This window comes from Cavia porcellus, unplaced genomic scaffold (assembly GCF_034190915.1).
Source record: "Cavia porcellus strain 051 isolate PalLab524CR breed Dunkin Hartley unplaced genomic scaffold, mCavPor4.1 scaffold_3, whole genome shotgun sequence".
In the NCBI taxonomy this organism is placed as follows: Eukaryota; Metazoa; Chordata; class Mammalia; order Rodentia; family Caviidae; genus Cavia; species Cavia porcellus.
In genome coordinates this window covers 15,858,445-15,879,363 of record NW_026947486.1, presented here as the reverse complement: position 1 = coordinate 15,879,363, position 20,919 = coordinate 15,858,445, and the positions used below count along the sequence as shown (strand labels likewise).

The window sequence follows — 20,919 nt, the reverse complement described above, 5'->3', positions numbered from 1 at the left end:
TGAGCATCTCTTGGGAGGATAATAGTATGCAATACAGCAACTATGAGGGATTTTCTTCTATCTTGTCTTTGAAATCCAATATTGTTCTGTTTTTGCTTTGTTCTCATAAGTTATTTTTGCTTTATTCAATATTCTGCTTTGATTGGTTTTATTGTTTTGGTTTTGGCTTGATTTCGTTTTACCTGATAGAGTGGACAACTATTGTGAAGATATCAAGATACACTTGGTAGCTATTGTTATTTTCCTAGTATCTTGCTTTGAAGTTCTGTACCAATTTTGCTGCTTTGTTTAGATTGGCTTTGTTCTGTTTTGTTGCTGGATTTTACTAGCTTTAAAAAAAAAATTTAAATTAAAAAAAAAACAACGAATCTAACAAATGCAATACTGAGTTAATGACAAATTTTAAAATACTGCAAGATTAAGTTTTTATAAAGTTATAAAGCAGGCAAAATGGGCAAAGCTGTCATACTACTAGGTCCACTGAAGATTACATATGACAACATTGGAAAGACCCTCTTGCAGATAATAATTTTAACTATGGTTTTATAAAAATTGTACTCTGGCCATAATATATGAAATAGCTCAAGAATAAACAAAATTAGATTCTAGTCTGAAGATAAAGTAGGCTCCAAAAGACATTCACCTCTTTTTTTTCTCTGACAGTATTTATCTTTATGGTAAATTATGAAAATTCATAGCTGTGATTAAATTAAAAATCTCTCCAGGAAAGGCTACCTTAGAGTATAGATAGGCCAGATATGATCATAGATAGGCCTTATAAAAGGGAGACAAGAACATCAATGTTCAAAAAAGGAAATGTGAAAATATACCTAAGGGACAAAAAGTAGAATGATACTGACCTATGAAGCAAACAAATGCACACCCTCCAGAATCTGTGAAAGGGAAGGAGACATATTCTCCCCCTAAAGCCTTCCAGAAGAAACCAGCCTTGCTGACACCTTGATTTTAAGCTCACAGGATTCATTTTGGATGGTAGCCACCAAAACGTCAAGAGAATAAATACATACTAATTTAGCCACTAAATTTTTGATAATTTGTTAAAACAGCAAGAAGAAGTAATACAGAAGGCCGACTAGGGAGGAGGAAAGTATAATCATGTGTATCAGTGGGATCCCATTTTCGTAGCTCTTGACTTGAGGCCAGGACAGCACACATGGTGTTGGATTACTGGAAGACAGGAGCCAAAGAAAATGGCAACCTGCTGGTAAAAAGGAAATCACAGAAAGCAGAAAAAGTTCCAGAGGGAACTCTGGTTGTCTCCTGAATTAAAGTTAAAGACTCAAAGCATCTAAGCTAACAAACAAAAGATCTAAATTAACAATTCACTTCACAGTAGGAGAAAAAGGCTGTATTTTGAATCTAACAAAAGTAACTGATTCAAAAAGAAAAAAAAAATCACTCATTTAAAAAAATATGACATCAAGAACTAGAACAATGTCATGATTATCTAATACCTGATACAAAATTACACAACATTCAAATAACCAGAAAAATAGAACACTTTGTGAAGGGAAAAAACTCAGTTGAGACCAAACTCAAAATGATAAGCTAGTTGGAAATGGCAAGTAAAGATTTTTATAGTGGCTATTATAACTATTGCAGCAAATTAAAATCATGTTTATGGCTAATGAAAAGGACAGGAAATCACAACAGATAATAAAAAACCCAATGGAAGCTCTAAAATTTAAAATTATGTAAGAAACAAAACTTTAATAGCTTGAGTTAAACTAAGATGATACAGAAAAAAAAAAATGAACTCAAAATAAAAACACAAATTACCTAATGTGAACACCACAGAGAAAAAGAAAGTGCCTTCAGGAACCTGTTACATAAAACAAATTATCTAACTAACATGTAATTAGAGCTAACTAACATGTAACTAAAAAGACAGGAAACCAAATGAACACAAATTATTTGGGGTAAAAAGACAAAAATTCCCCCACATTTAAGGCTGGGGTGTGGTTCAGTGGTAGAGCACTTGGCTAGCACAAACAAGGAAGGCTCTAGATTCCACTGCCAGTATCACCAAAAAGTAAATAATTTTTGTGCAAACTCAAGACAGTCAGATTAAATATGAAGCCAATGAAGAGGTATACATGAAAGCACTAGAAACCAAAAATAAAAAGCAAATCTTGAAAGAAACAAGATAATAAAATATAGATAGGGAAAGAATGAACGTTCTTGAGTTTTTACAATCTTTTGAAAGCTACTTTCTTATCATAAAATATGGAAGTAAAAAAGGGCAGGACTTTGTGATTTTTTAAAATATCCATGTAGGGGGCTGGGGATTTAGCTCAGCGGCACAAGCGCCTACCATGCAAGCAGGCAGTCATGAGTTCGATCCCCAGTACCGATAAAAAGGAAAAAGACAAAAAAAGTCCATGTAGAAATGTCTATTCTGCAAAAAATACTCTTTAAAAATCAATTAAGAGTATTTCCAGAAAAAGAACTAAAACATTAAATTCATCTCTACCAAACTTTTACCATATGAAATACCCAATGAAGAATACAAATGGTACATATCTGGATAAGAACAAGTAAGTACTATTCGTGTGGATTTAATATGGTAGAAGTAATACATATTAACAGCGATGGCATAAGGATAAGGATGGGTAACATCAACCTAAACAACTGCAAATCTTTATCTTATGTGAACTAGTACTGTAGAATATTAACTATGAGTGAATTGTTAAAAAAAACTAAGCCATTATATGACAATCCGTAGAACCAACACTAAAAAATAATGAAAATATGGACAGCTGAAAAAGTCAGTAAGAAAAGTAAAGGGAAAAATCTGTAATACATTCAACTGTCAAAAGAAGGGAAGAGCAAAGATAAAATAAGATCAAGAAACTGGGACGACAAACAAAAAGAGGAATTATTAAATAAAAACGGAAATCTGACATCAATGAGTGCATGTTGTATCCAGAGATTGGGAGAACAACTGAAATCAGAACACAGAGTTTATAATATTTTCTAACAGTCACTAGAGTTAACACAAGAAAATGCAAGAAATCGATCCACAACACCAAAGACATAGAATATTCAGCCAAGGGCCTGAATCCCACAGCAATGTCCCACATGAGTGCAGATGAAAACCCAGAGCTCATGACAATGCCTCCCAAGAGTCCAACTGGAGGACCAGAGCCCACAAGAAGGTCTCACGCCAGTCTCTTTTACAGATCTGTGCTGGAAAGGCCCAAAGGTCAGTGGCGGAAGCTAGAAACTTTATGCCAGCAGGTTGAAAGGAGCTGTGCTAGTAGGTTAAGGGTTCTACGCGGGAGCCAAGAAGTCACACACACAACAAAGACCAGAGCTGTCCTGAAAAACACCGTAGCCATCCTCAGCAACATGGAGGCCCAGAGCTCCTCCAACAATAAGCACAGTCGAGTACATGCCAGGAAGCCAGAGTGACGAGTTCATCCTAGAGACCAAGTGGCATACGTCTTCCCCTCCAGAGACAGGAAGCAATGCTCAATGTAAAGACCAGAGCTTCTCCAAGAGACATAACGGCTCAAACAGCAACTTGTAGGAGAACCCACAATGCCTCAACGCCCTTCCTTCTCCACGTCTATTCATGCTGGAAACTTTCCTCAGGTGAAACATCTACACTCAGCACCATGGTGATTTAATTCCGCTGGCATTAAATTGACCACCAGTTTTTAATCCATAACAGTGCATTAACTATGAAAAGCAACATAGTATCAGCAAAAGACAAAGACTTGTCAGAATGGCTAAAAAAAAAGCAAGACTCATTTAGCAACTGACAAAAGTACAATCAAAAATATAAAGATACCAATAGATCAAAAGTGAAATGAAAAGGATCTATTACACAATTAGCCTGCGAAGGATAGAAGGACTAATCAGATTTAAAAAAAAAAAAAAAAAAAAAGGTTAAGACAAAAAAGGATTACCAGGGGCTGGGGATTTAGCTCTGCAGCATAAAGTACCTGCCTTGCAAGCAGGCAGTCCTGAGTTTGATCCCCAGTACTGATAAAAATGATAAAAAGACCAAAAAAAAAAGATTACCAGAGGTAAGAATATTTCATTCATGACAAAAAGATCACGTGATTCAATAGAAATAATTATAAATCAAATGCACCCAATAAGAGTTTCAAAATATATTAAGGGAAAACACCAACACAATTACAAGAAAGATAATTCCAAAATTGTAGAAAGATAGTAATTCTCAGCAAAGACAAATACTGTAGCCTCCCTCAAAAACAAGGAAAAAAAAATCAGCAAAAAGTTGAGACCCTAAAACCACTACCTTTACCTGTCACTTTATAAGACAATCTGATCAGGTGCAAGTCATGTATCTGCTTTCAAATGCTGTGTAAGTCTCAAAAGAGTATATTCATACAGAAGTAAAACAGAACTATAAATCATTAACTATTGATGAGGGAAATAAAACTGAAAATAATAACTTAAAACCAAATGACCAGAACACAACTGATTAACCATGCCCCATTCTGCTTCCCTCACTCCTTCAAAAAATCCTATATAAAAAACGACACTCTGAACCTAGCTAATGTAATAAACTGGTTCCCTCACCTCCACCTCTAAGTGCTGCTCATTTTTTGGTGATGGTGCTGGGTGTTGGGTTTATTGTAACACTATGGAAATATACATCTAAATAATGCATGAATCAGAAGAATGCATGAAAGTAGAAAAGCATTCTGAAAGGAACAACAATGAAAATACAAAAATCTGTGGGACAGAACTAAAGCAAATACTAAGAAAAATGTACCCTTTTAAATGATTATATTACCCTACTGTGCAAAAAAGCCACCAGAAAGTGGTGAGTAAAGCTCAGACATCAGTTTGGGTTGTTTTTTTTTTTTTTTTTTTTTTTAAGCTTCTATTAGGAGGAGAAAAAAAAAATCACTATGAGCTTCTATAACTTGGAAAATTATAAGAAGAAAAAGTGAAACACAAAATAAGCAGAAATAAATGACAGAAACACTGGAATAATTGAAATAAGTAAGTTATGAAATATAAAGCAAAAATAGAGGGGAGAAAAAATTCATAAGACAAAAATCTGACCTTTTACAAACAACAGTAAAACTGACAAACCTCTAGCCAAACTGGAAAAAGAAAAAAAGAGAAACTCAATTAACAATATCAGGAATAAAAAAGGGGTGATACTACTACAGATTTAAATAGTTTTTCAAGGGAAAATAATATAACAGGAAAAGATCTGAAACTACATATAAACAGACAAATTCTTCAAAACAAAAATTAACGAAAGTGACCCAAGCAGTAATAGAAAACTTTAGCAGCCCGGTATATGATAAAGGAGTTGAATTTGTATCTAAAAAATTCTCTGCAAAGAAACTCAATGTCCAGATGACCTCATTAATAAATTCTATCCAAAATTTAAAGAATATCAACCCTATACACACTCTGCTACAATTCAAATAAAGTTTGTCTTCCACTCCACTCCTAACTGCTATAGACATTTAATCCCCAAAATCCTATACTAATATATTAGGAGGATGAAAACTTAATCTGACTATAGTTATAGTGTTCAATGGTAGGAACTTTGGAAAATGATAGGTTTAGATTAAGGTAATTAGGATGGAGCTCTTAAGAATGAATTCTGATGGCTTTATGAGGACGGAGACTAGACACACAGATACAGGAGTTCCCACGATACTGTGACACAGGCAAGGAAGACCCTCTCCCAGCCTACAAAAGTGTGAGCAAAATAAAATGTTTCCTGTTGATGAGTTAGCTAGTTCTAGTGTTTTATTGCAGTGATAAACACTTTAAGGAAATGACATGGAACAGTTCTCAACTCATTTTATTAGCCAGAGTTACTCTGATGTGAAAACCAAATAAAACCATAAGTACAGCATAACACGACTCATAAATACAAATGCAAAAAATCCTTCAAAGTCAGCCTGAACTACATAGCGAGACCTAGTATCAAAAAAAAAAAAAAACCTTAACAAATCAAAGTCAAAAATATACTAAAAAATACATATTGAAAACTCTAAGAATCACTTGGAAAAAGTTAAACAATATAATTCACCACACAGCACATTTTTAAAAATCTACAAGATCTTCAAAAGATGAAAATAATATGACAAAACTTTACACCTATTTGTAATATTGTGCTATATATTTGGCTTTCACTCTTTTTAGACAAAAAGCTTCTTCTAAACACCTTGGAGTTTCTACAGTAATAAGAACATCTTTTGTATACTAATATGATGACAGGTGGCTGGCCAACCCTAGGTAGCTTCAGAATGGGAGCTGGCCATAGGAAGACCAAGGCATGACTAGAGTCCCATTCCTCAACCACAGGTGAACAGCTGAGTAGCCAATAATTTCATCAATCATGCCAACATAATAAAACTTCTGTAAAAACCCAAAAGTCTGGGTCCAGGATGTTTCTGGATAACTGAACATGTGGAAGTACCTGTAGGATGGTACATCTAAGAAAAGGCATGGAATCTCCACATCTCTTCACACCTGACTTTCTATGCATCTTTTCATCTCTATTCTTTGAAATATCCTTTATAATAAACCAGTAAACATATTTCCCAAATTCTGTGGGCTATTCATACAAATTCATTGAATCAAAAGAAGTGACTATGGGAACTCCAAATTATAGACTGTTGTCAGAAGTTCTGAAAGCCTGGACTTACAAAATAAATGGCATATGGAGGGGGCCACCTTGTAAGACTGAGTCCTTAAACATTGTCTCAGTGAAGATACTGTCAAAATTAAAACTTAGCTAAGAGGACACACAGCTCTGTTTTTGCGGCAGAACTGACTGCTTGCTTGGTGTGTATGTGAGGGGGCACTTACACTTAAAAGTAAATGTAACATGAAAGATTAACCTATCCAGATAACTTTATGCACAGCTTAAACAAAGTCACCATTCATTCTAAACAGTTCATTTAGGTAGGTCTTTTCAAAAATGCTTAAGTGCTGCTTTCTTTGGGGCTCCACTTACAGACTCTATACCAAGAAAGATTTCATAATAAATTTTCCATTACAACTTCCCATTGTAGTCTGATGAAATCATCTTCAGCCAACTTTTACTACTGAGTGCTAATTTAAGTCAAGAAAACCAAAGAATCATTTTTTGGTTGGCTTGGTGGTTATTCTTAATTCTAATACCTCAGGATGATCTTTGGACAAAACATATCAAAAGACTCTAATGTTTTCAATCAAAGATGGTTCATATAAAATAGCACAAACAAAATATTACACATTTGCCCATTTCTAATCCCGCTACTCTAGAAGAATTTTTCATGTAATTAATTTTTAAAAAGCAAGTTTCAGTTCATTTTTAGTATAGCTGGCAATAATAACCTGCCAAAAAGGACAAAATAAAACAAATAAACAAAAAAACAGGAAATAGGCATTCAAATGTGCACTAACCTTCCAGTAGTCAGATTGTAAACTGTAGTACCTCTGGTATGCAGATAATGCTGAAAGAGGGAAAATAAGTATGAGTCGCAAATGCTTCATTTCAAAAATCACTATTGCAAGTTTTAAGGAATAGTATAGTGAGATTCCCACCATATTCATCTTCCAGTAGATACAGCAGTAGTATTTCAAAGACCAAACAATTTAAAAATCTGGGGCATCCCTTGTCAAGAGTTTGAGGACATAAACCATGATCAAATATTAGACTTGCAATTCAACAGAGTTTTAGGCTAACCCCTTAAATTAGCTTAACCTTCCTCAAAGAACAAAACTGACAGAGGATTAAAATTTTCCAAGGCTAATATAGAATGTGATACATTATATTTTCTCACAAGGGACCTCACCATCAAGAATTACTTAAGAACTCAACCCAAGAGCAAAGGAATTATCTCTTTTGCGATGCTTCCTTTCATTACACACACACACACAATTACCTTACTCCAATTCAAAGTAGCTATTCTGAAGCTGAAGATTCAGGAAAGTAACAGTAAACAAGTAAAGTGACATATCTATATTAGAATTGGTAGAGTGAAAAAAAAAAAGAATTGGTAGAGTGTATCATTTTTTAAAGGATCAGGAGCACAACCTAGGACATGGCAATTAAATTGAAATGTCTTAAGAGTGGGGGACTAAGCACTTAGACATTTCAAAGATCCCCAGTTGACCCTACAAGCACACCCAGGACTAAGCAGCACCCTAAAGGCCAAGGGAGCCTAAGTGCTACAGAAGCAGAACTAAAAAGTGTGAGCAGCTTAGATACATTCATTCTAACATACACTGGGCTTAACATTTTAAGATCAAAATACATTTTATGTTTCCTAACCCAAATAAATCATTAAAACTCTAGAGGATAAACAAAGTGGGTACCTATTTTCCCAGAGCCTCTCTAGAGAAACCCCTTTGACCTACACACAGTCCTCATTTCTAATCTTTTAACTAGCCATGAAAAATTACTAGGCCATTATAACTACTCCTTAATAATGAAGGAAATCTTCCATTTTTATAATTTTATAATGCTTAAAACCTATTTGAGAATGATAGTAGCAAATAGATCGGAAATACTTATAATTTTATAGAAGCCAAACTGAACAACTACTGTTACAAAGCATGCTTGTATATATTCCATTATATGATTCAATTACGCTATTTCATATGTTCCAATTATGTTACTTCTATATCTTAAATAATTGATAATTATGACATATAATTTTATATACAAATATATAATTTGTCATATTTATGATTATATAATACATACATAATACAGTATGTCACATACATTGATATACTAATATAACTAATATGATGACATATCATTATATGTATTTTTATATATCCTAGGATGGAATATCATCATTGGACTCAAGAAAGGCAAAAAGAAAGAAAACTTACATCAAGCTCAGTCTTTAAGACTTATCCATATTACCAACTCTTGGCACATAACTTCCCCAAGCTATTTGTACCCTTAGGAAAAAAGATACATCGGAAGCCTACTTTGCACAAAAGTGAAAGATATGGAGGGGAAAAAATTACCTGAAGAAAGGAAAAGGAAAAAGAAATACTGTATCAATGGCGATAATTTCTGGGACTTACTGGGAAAACATGTAGCTCATCATAAAATGTGAAGAAATCTTAAAATGTTTCAAGGTTTGGTTCAAGAAAGGTTTATTATTATTATGTTTTTCCAAATAACTTTTTATCTTTTGAAATCTTTACTATCTCCCATTTCTCTTACCTCATGCTTTCTTTTTGTAATTTTACTGTGTACATTGAGGTAATGTGCTGATTTTCTAAACAACTAATTTAACTAAACAGTTAACTAAACACTTCTCCTATAATTTACCCACACATATTTTCCATCAATCAGACTGCTCTCCATGGACCATTACATACATTAATCTGAATATATATATGCTACAGCCTAGGATTCCAAGTCTGTCAGGCTGTCTCTAACCTAAAGAAGAAACAAATCACTGTACCAACTCCACTGTTTCAGGCAGTCTATCTGATAGCCACATAGGCTGTTTGGTTCAGCAAAAGTTAATGGGTTTGCTTTGGAGTTCAGTGTACAAAGGAGGTATGACAGACACTATAAAGAACAACTCAAATCCCACCTCAAGGAAGAACTTTTGGGAGTCCTGACAATTATAGTCCCTAGCTGTGAGTTTCTACAGGAGCCACCTCAGCTGCAAAAGAGCCAGCTTGTCTAACACCACATTCCTACCCAGGCTAGCTCACATTTAATATCAGATCAGCAGAGTATAAAGGTCTAGTCATCTTGGTCCAGCTTGAGGCAGGTCAGATGGGCCATAGCTCCAGAGCTCCCTAGGAGCACTAACCAAAGCTGTCACAACTTTATTTCACCCTCTGTTCAATCCTGGTTCTTCTATCCTTCCTATCCGTAAGTGTTGATCCTAAAAGCAATTCCTTAATAAGACATTCTTTACTGAAAAAGCTACACTCCTTACTGGAAATCTACCTACAGCATTAAGTCAAATGCCCTGAGCCTCTACTTTCCCAAATCTCCTACCCAGTTAGTTTTTAGGAAAAGTTTCTAGAAATAAAATAAATCAAGTGTTTTTTAACTCTGCACATAACATGCTTTCCCAAAAATAAGACCTAACTGGAAAATAAGCCCTAGTGTGATTTTTCAGGATGCTTGAAATACAGTCCTACACTAAAAATAAGTCCCGCTAAGATCATCAGTCAGGCAGACACATATTGTGCATGTTTCCATAGCAACACATAGCAGATGTAATTAATTATAAAATATTAATATACAATTAAATATAAATAATATTACTGACATTAATATTTAAAATAAATGTTTAGGGGCTGAGGATTTAGCTCAGTGGCTTCAGTGCTTCCCTGGTAAGAGCAAGGTCGTGAGTTCGATCTCCAGTATCAAAAAAAATAACATAACATAAATGTTTACAAATACCCAAGTAGGCACCTTTTGACAATAGGAACTGCCTATGTAAGTAGATGAACTCCAGAGTCATTGCTAAATAACAAACCGGAATAGATACAACACAACGTACATACTTGATAATGATTGGACATAGTTGTGTCTAATATGAGTTTTCATAATTCAGTATGTTGTGTGTTGTAACAGATGTACTTAAATGCATTCATCTGAAATAAAGGTTTTCTGAATTTTGGTGTCTGCAATTTTTCGTCACTTTTGTGTAGATCATCATTCTTTCCGTTGTTGTTGTTATTGCTGAACCATCATTCTTAACTGTCCCTGTTTTTGCTGCCACTCCTGCTGTTTCATAAGCCTTCTATTAACACTTGATTTAATGGAAACTTTGTGAAGCCCAACCTGCAAGAGGTCACATCTTGGGTGAAGAATTCATGGGATACAATCACTGACAGTTGTGTTGCTAATACATTACAAGCAAGCACATAGGCAAGAAGCAGTCATTTAAGGAGAACTCTATTGCTGGACATGAGAGACTGAGACCAATGGTTCTATAGGAAATGGAGTCACAAGAAATTCGGGCTGGAATTCAGAATTTGGGGAGTTATGACAATGTTCCAAAAGATGATGACATAACTGTATTTGAACAGATACAGATTTTTATACATGAATAAACGTATATTTTTGTCCATGAATAAATGCAGGTAGTTGTACATGAAAAAATAAAGACATCCCCTAAGCCCTATTGCAACTTCTGCAGCAAAAAATAATAAAAGCCCCTATCTTGTTTTGAGGGAAAAATGGTATTTAGCAGCCAAAAAGGTTGAAGGGAAAAAAATTTTTAAGAAAACCTTTCTCCCTTTTATTTCACATTTACCTGAAATGACAGAAAAGGTATGTTTAATGAATAAATCTCTAACAGAAATGATAACCACAGACCAAAAATTTCTAGGAATTCCTATAGGACAGGAGTTAGATGAGATGGGAATGAAAAGAGTAGAAAAACCACAGACCAAAATGTATACAGATTAAGTTTGACCATTTACTAATGCAGATAGCCATTTTTTATTGCTGTTACTTTTTACAAGGAACTAATCTCAGGGAAACTCTTGAGCCCAGAAAATGTTATACAAAGACAACAATAAATCAGGACAGATCATTAAAGAACTGCCTTCAGAATAACAAGACCCTAAGTACTCTACATGTACTTTGCTCTACCTGAGCAACGTAGTCACAGAATAATACGTTCATTGTATGGTTTAAGTTTACTTCCAATGTTTTGGTTTATAACTTAGAGAAAAAGTTAGTTCTCTAAAAATAAAACATTTATTTGCTTAGAGTTGGCAGTTATCTTGTATAGGTTCCAGATAAAGAAGGAAGCAGTGTAAATCAGTAGCAATGGTGGTGGCAGTGGTGGTGTGAGTGTAGGCGGGTATGCAGGTAAGGGAGATATTCTTAGAGACTGGTTCTGGTTTAGGACTTGTAGAAAGAAATAGACAGAAATTAGTAGTTCATCTTTTAAAAGGAATTTTTAAACTGGGAATGTGGCTAAGAGTCTCAAGGAAAACTCAAAAAGTTAAATAAAAACTCTTATCTAAGAAACAAAAGCCAAAAAAAAGAAACAAAAGCCAGCAGCTTGCAATATTCATATACACTGAAATATATATGTACACCTCTACATTAATCCTCTCCTTCCTTGTTCTATTATAAATTATCATGATACTAACTACTAATGGCCAATTTATAAGTAAATGAGTCTGAGGGCACATCTTGGAAGGACTTAAATCCTTAGGTTATCCATTTCTTCTCCCACCTTTTTGGACTGGATTATTCTTACTAGCTAGTTGGCCAAGAAATCTAGCTGCCACATATTCCCAGTCTTAGCTTCTAAAAAAGAAGGAACATCTCCAAATATTCCTGGATTCATTACATTCACAAGCAAACATTCTATAAACAGCCAGTATAGCTAAATATGTTGACTAATTTAGTTATCAAATTAAATGATCTATTGTTTAATGATGACAAAGGAGTAAAGACATACAGCCCAATATATGCACATAATTTTTCAGTCTAGGTTTCTGTTTATGTGCTGTCAAAATAATGTGACCTCCACATAAATGTGCAGCATTTAAGAACAATCAGATTGTATAAAATTATGTATCTTTAGTATAACTTTCCCTTTAAGTTACCAGCGCTAATTGAAATTAAAATATCTAATGGAATGCTGAGTAATTACTGTATTAAAATCAATTATTGTCTTGAACTGAAACCATTTTGCTAAGCATTAACCAGTATCAACTGCAACACCCCTAAACTATCATCTACCATTTCCCCTTTTATACATAAGACAGAAACTCAGAATGTTTATATAATCTGCAGTTGTAAATAAGAGCTACCCTGAAAAAATAAGCCTAAATTCAAGTCTCACAGATTGTATGTCTAGACTAAAATTGTGTTTTCATTAGGAAAACATTCACTTGATCCCAACAGCAAAATAGCATAATAAAACAGCACATGAAATTTAAAAAAAAAAAAAAAATCCTTCATGCTAGCCTTGAAACTATCAGTACTGACTACAAAATATACATGGTACTAGATACCCATCCAACTGTACATCAAGATTTTACTATTAATGAAAGTTTAAAATGCTCTTGCATATAAGAATAGTCTTCCACAAACCAGGCAAAGTGGTTCATGCCTGTTAATCCCAGCATTCAGGAGGTTGAAGCAAGAGGATCACCATGAGTTCCAGGCTATCTTGGGTTACATAGTGAGTTCAAGGGCAATCTGAACTACATAGTGAGACCCTGTCTCAAAACACAAAACAAAGTAAAAATCCTGCTTTATTGTAGATTTTTCATCTGACATCAAGAGAAAATTTAAGACAATAATGGTTTATGAAAAATGCACATCTTAGCAGAACAATCTTCAGTTATTTAACCTGATTATGTTTTTTTATTTCTTAATGGTACTAAGAGATTGAAACCTAGCAGCTCGGACCTCAGGTACATGCCCAAACCAAGACAACATCTTGCTAAATTTACTCCACTGACCTGAAATTTGCAATCCTACTGCCTCAAGTCTTCCTAATAGCTGGTATTACAGGCATGTGTTATTGTGCCCAGCTTTTGATTATTTCTTGAAGAAAAAAAACTTCAGATGAACAAAAAATTGATGTTATTCAAGGCTCAGGTGCATATGTAATCAACTCTGCATTACTTACCTGTATAGGTAAATTATTACGCATCAAATTTTCATTCAAATATTGTCTACCTAAAATGAACATATTTTATGACAAGGACAAGGAAGATTGCTGAGTTTGTTACTTCCAAAAATGTCCAGCAATGTACAAATATCTATAATCATTCTATGGATGAGCCTTTATAAGGCAAGAATTTTACACAAGACACAACAAAACCACATTATAGAAATAAGAGGTTATTAGTTTTACTGAAGCCAACTTTATTAATAATTTTCATGGAATTACATGACATTTTTCCCTTTCTATATCTCTCACTTTTCTTTTTCACTGTTTACTATGTTGATGAACTTACATTCTCTTAGAAGTAAAAATGGTAGTATTCTTGATAAGGGCAGAATAGAAATAATTGCAATTACTCTCAGTATGTATATAGGTCAAAGAGAAATTAACAAAAGAAAAAAATTACCTTTTGGATAATCTTCCAATAAGAGGTTGAAGTGACCTAATTGACAAAAGAAATCAGACTCCACTTTTCCTTCAGCTTTTAAAATTAGAGATTCGTAGCAGCGAACAGCCTAGAAATAAAAATAGAAATATTTTTAAAATTTAAAGATAAAATCCTAAAATACATTTCCTCCATGAGGTAATGTATTTTATACATTATCCTCCATTTAAGTACCATTTAACCACCAAAAAAATCAATAATTTCCACTTCTATCTCAGACATATTCATTGTAGCATTCTTTAAAAGAAATGACTTCCTTAACTAAATATTTATTAAAAGAGTCACTAGTTATGACATAAGTGCTCGTCCTATCTATAAAGCAGAAATAACAGCAAAAATAATGTAGGAGCACTTTAACAATGTTTTTCACAAATGGCAAGTCTAAATTATTACTGTGGTCCCTGTTGACATAAACAAAGTGCTTTCAAATACAAATAATATCTGTCTTTCCCACAGGCAAGCACTTTATTGAATTATATGAAAATTCCTATAATTTCTACAGTAATAAAAAGTTACCATTAATACTGAATGGTTACTTTTTGGTAGAACCTCTACTAAATTTAAACTATTGTAAACTGCCTTTCAGTTGTCTTATTCCTATGATGTACTTCAAACACACTGATTCTATTCTTAATCTATCCCCACTCCAACACAAGCATACACATTCATTCTCACATTTCCTTCCCTGAAGAAAAAATTAACATAATTTTAAGAATATCAACTTGGTTTGATAGAGGTGTCCAAGAGATTGCAGAGGGGAAAAAACACAGTTCATTTGCTACATACAGATTCTACAGAACTTACCCTCTCAGACTCTTAAGTTTTACTAACATTCAAAGGGCTGATAAAGGGATTAAAATTAGAAAACTCTAAGGGTTCAGAGTACTTAGCACATAATTGGCACTCAATTGTTTCTTCTCCTTCTTAAATAAGATCAGAGCTTTAACTCTTTAAAAGCTTCCCAATAATGGCAAAGTTTCCCTACTAGTAACTAAATACTACTCCAAAATGTTTTCTTCTTATAATGTGTTCCAGGATCATTAAAGTAAAAAAGTCTCTGAGTACACTCCCAGGTGTGCACACAAAGAAAGGAACCAATGTAGCTTCTACTATCATCAAAAAAAATTATTTCACCAACAGTTTGGAGAGCTTTTCTTGAGATAAGAATACCTAGTTAGAAGGACTTCATTTAGTCTATGAAATACAGAACTTTTGATGCAATGTTTCAAAATGTATATAATAAAATTACCTAACCCAAGCACACATACTTAACAAATTTGGAGAACCTAATACTTAGAAATGTTTTCTAGTTCTTATTCCACTCCTAGCTATCTAAATGTGCATATGTACCAAATCACAGTCACTGAAAACAAATCATTCTACTTCCCTACAATTAAGAGTCCAAATGCTACACTTAAATATTTAGAAAGTACTATAATCTGGAGGCGTGGAATTTCAAGATCTTATATAATTCTTACCTGGCAGAGGGTTAAAATACAAAAATGTAATTTATTACAGTGTTTTGTCAGAAAAATTAATGAAGCTATTGGACTGTGTGACAAATTCTTAATTTTATATTAAATGACATTCAAAAGCTACTAATAGCATTGTAAAGTATCCATTAAAATAATTACTGCCTTGTTTTCCAAAACTTTTTGTTAGATATTCAAAAATTTCTTCTTCCTTGTGATAATTTCTTATAGATGATTAATATTTGTAAATAAATGTTTTCATGGTTAAATAAAAATTCAAGATATAAACACAGAAATTTTCTTGAATGATTTAAGCCCCAAAAGGTAATGCTATATACTTCCTCATCACCCTTTATGCATGATCCATTACTGTCAATCTTTCATCTCTCATGAAACATGCCTAAAATCAATCCTATTAACAACTCTGACCATTGTGAAAAATAACACCAGCTAAAATCCACAATGAGTGGATTTTAAATTTACCTATCCATATACTCTGGCTGGATTAACAAATTCTTAATAATTTTCCCACAAAGCAACTATGTAACCAACTAAATCAATGCTGGTAGTGAATGATGATGCTGACAGAGTCAAATATCAAACAATATAAATGAGCAAAAAAAGTAGAATGAATTTATTTGATATGTCTGGGGCAATTTTGATATTAGATACAGGCAAAGACTAATAAAGGTTTCTAAAGAACATTTAAAGGAAAATAATGGAATAGTTTCCAATACTACTAACTCATGTAATAATCTAAAACAGTGATGGCAAAACTTTTAGAGCTTTTAATGATACAAACAGCCTGCTACTATAGTATGTGTGCCATAGGTTAAGTGATCCAGAATGAAATTCAGTGCTTTCATTAATTTTACAGCCAAAAGGCTAATAACATGTAAGATATGTAATTATTTGCATATAATTGTTTGCACTTAAATTTAAATTCAGGTAAATTTCTATAAACTAAAAATAGCTGTGTTAAAAGGATTAATTTCAAGCCACATGCAAGCCTGCAGTGTTGGCTACTTGGGAGAATGAGGCAGGAGGGTCACTTGAATACAGGACTTCAAGACAACCTCAAGCAATGGCAGCTAAACTCATTCTCAAAGGGATGAGGATGAGGAAGAAGGCAGGGTGGTATTTTCATATTTTTGATTGTACTTATTTTGTATGTACTTATCTTGTTTTTACTTACACAAGTAAAATCATGCCCACAGAGTGTGTTTGTACATAACTGCAGGGGGAAAAAAGGAACTAGAATAAAAGACAAATTTCAGGGAAATAGCTCAGAAATACAGCCCCTCCCTGGCATGCACGAGATCATGAGTTCAATCCCTGGTATCAAAAAAAAAACACAAAAAGTCAAAAATAAAAAGTCTATCAATGGTCCATATAAAAAAAAAACTTTTATTTTGCTCACCTTCTCTATATTTTCTAGATTTTTCATAATTAACCTGTATCATTTTTCTTCATGTAAAAACGATTGAAGAATTATTATGCCTTCCTTTAAAAATTCATCCTGTACCTTTAGCGTAAGGGTAAGTTCAAAATTTATATGAAAATCATTTGTAACTGGATCAACATCATTCAGCAGAGCACTATCTACAATTACACAAATATTCAGAATCTGTGCTGTCCAGTATGGCAGTTAGTAGAAAGAAACTTTGAGTATGTGAAACAAGTGGCTAGTGCAAGTAAACAAGTAAATTGTTAAATTGTTTCCATTTTAATATTGTATGTTTAAACATGTGACAAATAGTTATCATTTGGACAGTGCATATGTGAATCATTTAAAGCTGAAAATAAGTGAATATTCAATTGACATACTAAATATTGGGAAGCCAAACTTTCTTAACATTATAAATAAAAGGCCTGTATCACTAAGAGGTTGAGTATTATGAAGCGGGAATGACCAAAATCTTCCACAAAAATCAGTTATATCCTATTAGCTGTATATAGCTGATGGGATGTACATCTATAATCTTTACCAACTATTAGAAAGCCAACTGAGAAGAACATTAAACAGCTAATTATTAACTCCTAAAAGTATCAGAGTAAATGAAGATCTCCCCACCTAGGTAAAAGATTTGGATGTCTTCCTCCAATCACAGTAGTATTTTCTACAATATTCATTGTTTGGGCTTAAAACGTGCTTTATTTTTATTATTTGAAAAATCAGTTATCCTGCAACAGTAACACTACCATTGCTCTTTATTTCTAAAACTTGACAGATAAAAGTTTAAGCACAGGAAACCAAACAAGCAACTAATTTGCTTTTAAATGTTAAGTATTAATCTTTTATGATGCATGTGATCAGTGTCTAACTAAAATATGACAATTAGTAGTTTAGATTAAATGCAGTCAACTTTTAAGCAAAATCTTTCAGTTTAAAAGATTAACTGAAATAGCTGGCTGATATATAATTAGTAGGAAACCTTAAAAGTAGATTTAACTATCCTAAAGCAAGAATATAAATATACGAAGTCTATTTGTTGGGCCATAGCTTTAAATGTACAGAAACTTTTAGGTTGAATAAAAACAAACATGCAGTTCTGCTCACAACTGTAAAAACCTAGCAATAAATACACAACATGGTTCAGTAGCCAGCAGATTTTAAAACAGATTAAGGGATTAAACAAATTACAAATCAATGTGTCATTCACAAAATATGCCTAGTAAAAAGGTATTTGTGGCCCAAATCAATAAAATATACTATGTGGATGAACAGCAATAATTAGCTCACTCAATGGATAGTATGAACAGATTGCAAGTTATGGGTATTGCACATTTTAACAGGTATAACTTACAGAGGGCTACACATTTAGTAAAGGCTGTAGAAACAGACCTAAAAGTTAGTTGTGGACTAGAGGTGTAGCTCCATGGTAGAGCAGGTGCTTTAGAATGTGTCAGACCCTAGGTACAATCCCCAGCACCAAAAATTTTTAAAAACCTTTAACTTTATTGTAACTGAGGAGAATTCTAAGGGATGCTAAATCTTTACTCAAGTATTTTAAAAGCTGCCACTTGGGAGAGAACATTGATTATACTTTGGATAGCTCTAAACATTCAATCAATGAAATGGGTATACCCCAAAATCAAGCTTAAGCCAGGTTTAGTGGTACATGCTTGTAATCACAGCACTCAGGAAGCGAGGGCAAGAGAATTATCACATTTGAGACCAACCTAGGCTACACGTAGTGAGCGGAAGGCCCACCTAAACTATTAATGTATGACCCCATATCAAAAACATAAAAAAGTCTAGCTGAGTTCTATCAGAAAGGAAAAACAGCATAGTGACATATGCTTGTAATCTCAGTATTTAGGAGGCTGAGGCAGGACTGCTGCAAGTACAAAGCCAGCCTGGACTACAAAGTGAGTTGAGTCGACCCTGAACTACAGCGTGAAATCCTGTCTCAAAAAGACAAGGAAGGAAGGAAGGAAGGAAGGAAGGCCGGCCAGCTGAAAGGGCAGACAAGCCGGGCATGGTGGTACATCCCTCTAACACCAGCACTTGGGAGACTGAAACAGGAGGATCACTGCGAGTGTGAGGCCCATTTGGGCTACACAGTGAGTTCAAAGCTAGCCTGAACCACACAGCAAGACCCTGTCTCAAAGGAAAAAAGGAAAAGAAGAGAAGGAAAAACATTTTAAAATGCTAAAAATTAAATGGGCCATCTGGCTCATATCAATGCAAAAGACTAAAATAAAATATAAATACAGCTATTTTAGTGAGAGAAAGGATGTTGTAGGTTGGCATATCTGACGCCATCTTGAGCCCTGCATTTAACTAGTGCCCTGTATTTGACCCAGGAAAATGAAAAATTACTCAGGGTATAAGTCCCATGAGAAAAGCAGACTGAGCTGCACCCACAGGAGAAAAATTAACCTGCTCAACAAAAGAAGCAGGATACAGGTGTCAACCAAAAATTAACCTAAGATTCTAGCTAAACTGTTTCCAACAGCATGTCTTTTTGTGGTTCTCTATTTTAAAAGCTCTATAACTTTTCAGTTTGGGGCCACTTGTTTAGACTCTGAAACGAGGGGGGTCGTATATGAGAGGTCCTAAGCTCAGCTAATTAAACTTCAAATTTATCAATTTGGCTGCTTGAATTCCTATATTGTTGTTCATGAATCTACCTCAAAAGACTCTGATGCTGAAGCAGGAGGAGCACAAATTCAAACCCAGTCTGGTCAGTTTAGTGACTTAGCCAGATTTTATCTCAAAATAAAAAAAACAAAAAGGGCTGAAGATCAGGGTGAAGGCCCTGAGTTCAGTCCAAAGGAGGAATGAGAGAAGGGAGGACAGACAAAAGGAGACCTCTTATTTTGGATGCAGTACCAAGCCACCTTCTGCCCACCACCATATCACCACCACTTTATGAGTAAGGATCTCACTATGTAGCCCAGGCTGGCACTGAACTTTCATCTAACCCTCATGCTTCAGTTCCCTAAGAGCTGTGAGTATGAGTGTGAGCTACTATGCCTGGTTTAAACAGAATTTTTTTTTAAAGCTTTATTGGACTTCTAGGAAGACGGAAAGGTGGTAAACAGCAGCAAATCAGCCTCTCTGAGATTCCAATATAGACATTAGAATGTAACAATTTGAGGAAGGAGGGAGGTGGATGGATCCCCTGAGACCCACCCAAGGGAGAATTGGAGCCTAAGAGTAAAGGTAAAGAGACACAGGCTTCAAGGCACAGAGATGGCAAACTGCACTTTCTCCCAGATGCCTTGCTAGCTGCGTGAGGTACAGCTCAAATCTACAGATTTGTTGGGCTTCTACAATTCTAAGTATAACCCCTTAATAACTATGCAAAAATATTTTAAAAACTATATATGAGGGACTGGGGATTTAGCTCCGCGCCATAAGCGCCTGCCTGGCAAGCTCGAGGTCATGAGTTCAATTCCCAGTACCCCACACCCCCAAATGAATCATGGTTTTTAAAGCTCACAGTTTCCTCAATACAGACCATTCGATGTAATATAATTTTAATATTTACAGGTAGAGTATTACTTATTCAAAATGTTCAGGACCAAAAGTATTCACAATTTTAGATGTTTCAGAGTTTGGAATATTCACATTTATAGAGAGATAAGGATAGGACCCAAATTTAAAACACAAAAGTCATTTACCTTTCATGTGCACATGCACTCATAGCCTGAAAGTAATCTTATACAATGTTTCTTGTGTATCTGCAGTTTGCCTACACCTCATTACATGAAGTCAGATGTAGAATTTTTCACTTGTGGTGTACTGTCAATGCTCAAAATTTTGAATTTTAAAGCATTTTGAATTTCAGAATTTTCGAATTGGGAATGCTTTTCTTTTAGGGTAAAAGAAAAAGGTCTA

General features: G+C 34.3%; 1 protein-coding gene across 4 annotated transcripts in view; it reads right to left on the bottom strand.

Moving 5' to 3' along the window:
- Window positions 1-20,919, bottom strand: part of Kdm6a (lysine demethylase 6A) — a 197,949-nt gene that overhangs the window by 116,201 nt on the left and 60,829 nt on the right. For all 4 annotated transcript variants that reach the window (XM_063245754.1, XM_063245756.1, XM_063245755.1 and 1 more), the window contains exons 3-4: window positions 14,059-14,167; window positions 7,420-7,469 (exon numbers count right to left, since the gene is read on the bottom strand). In XM_063245754.1, the coding sequence (XP_063101824.1) occupies window positions 7,420-7,469; window positions 14,059-14,167 (159 nt within the window). The remainder of the gene's footprint in view (window positions 1-7,419; window positions 7,470-14,058; window positions 14,168-20,919) is intronic.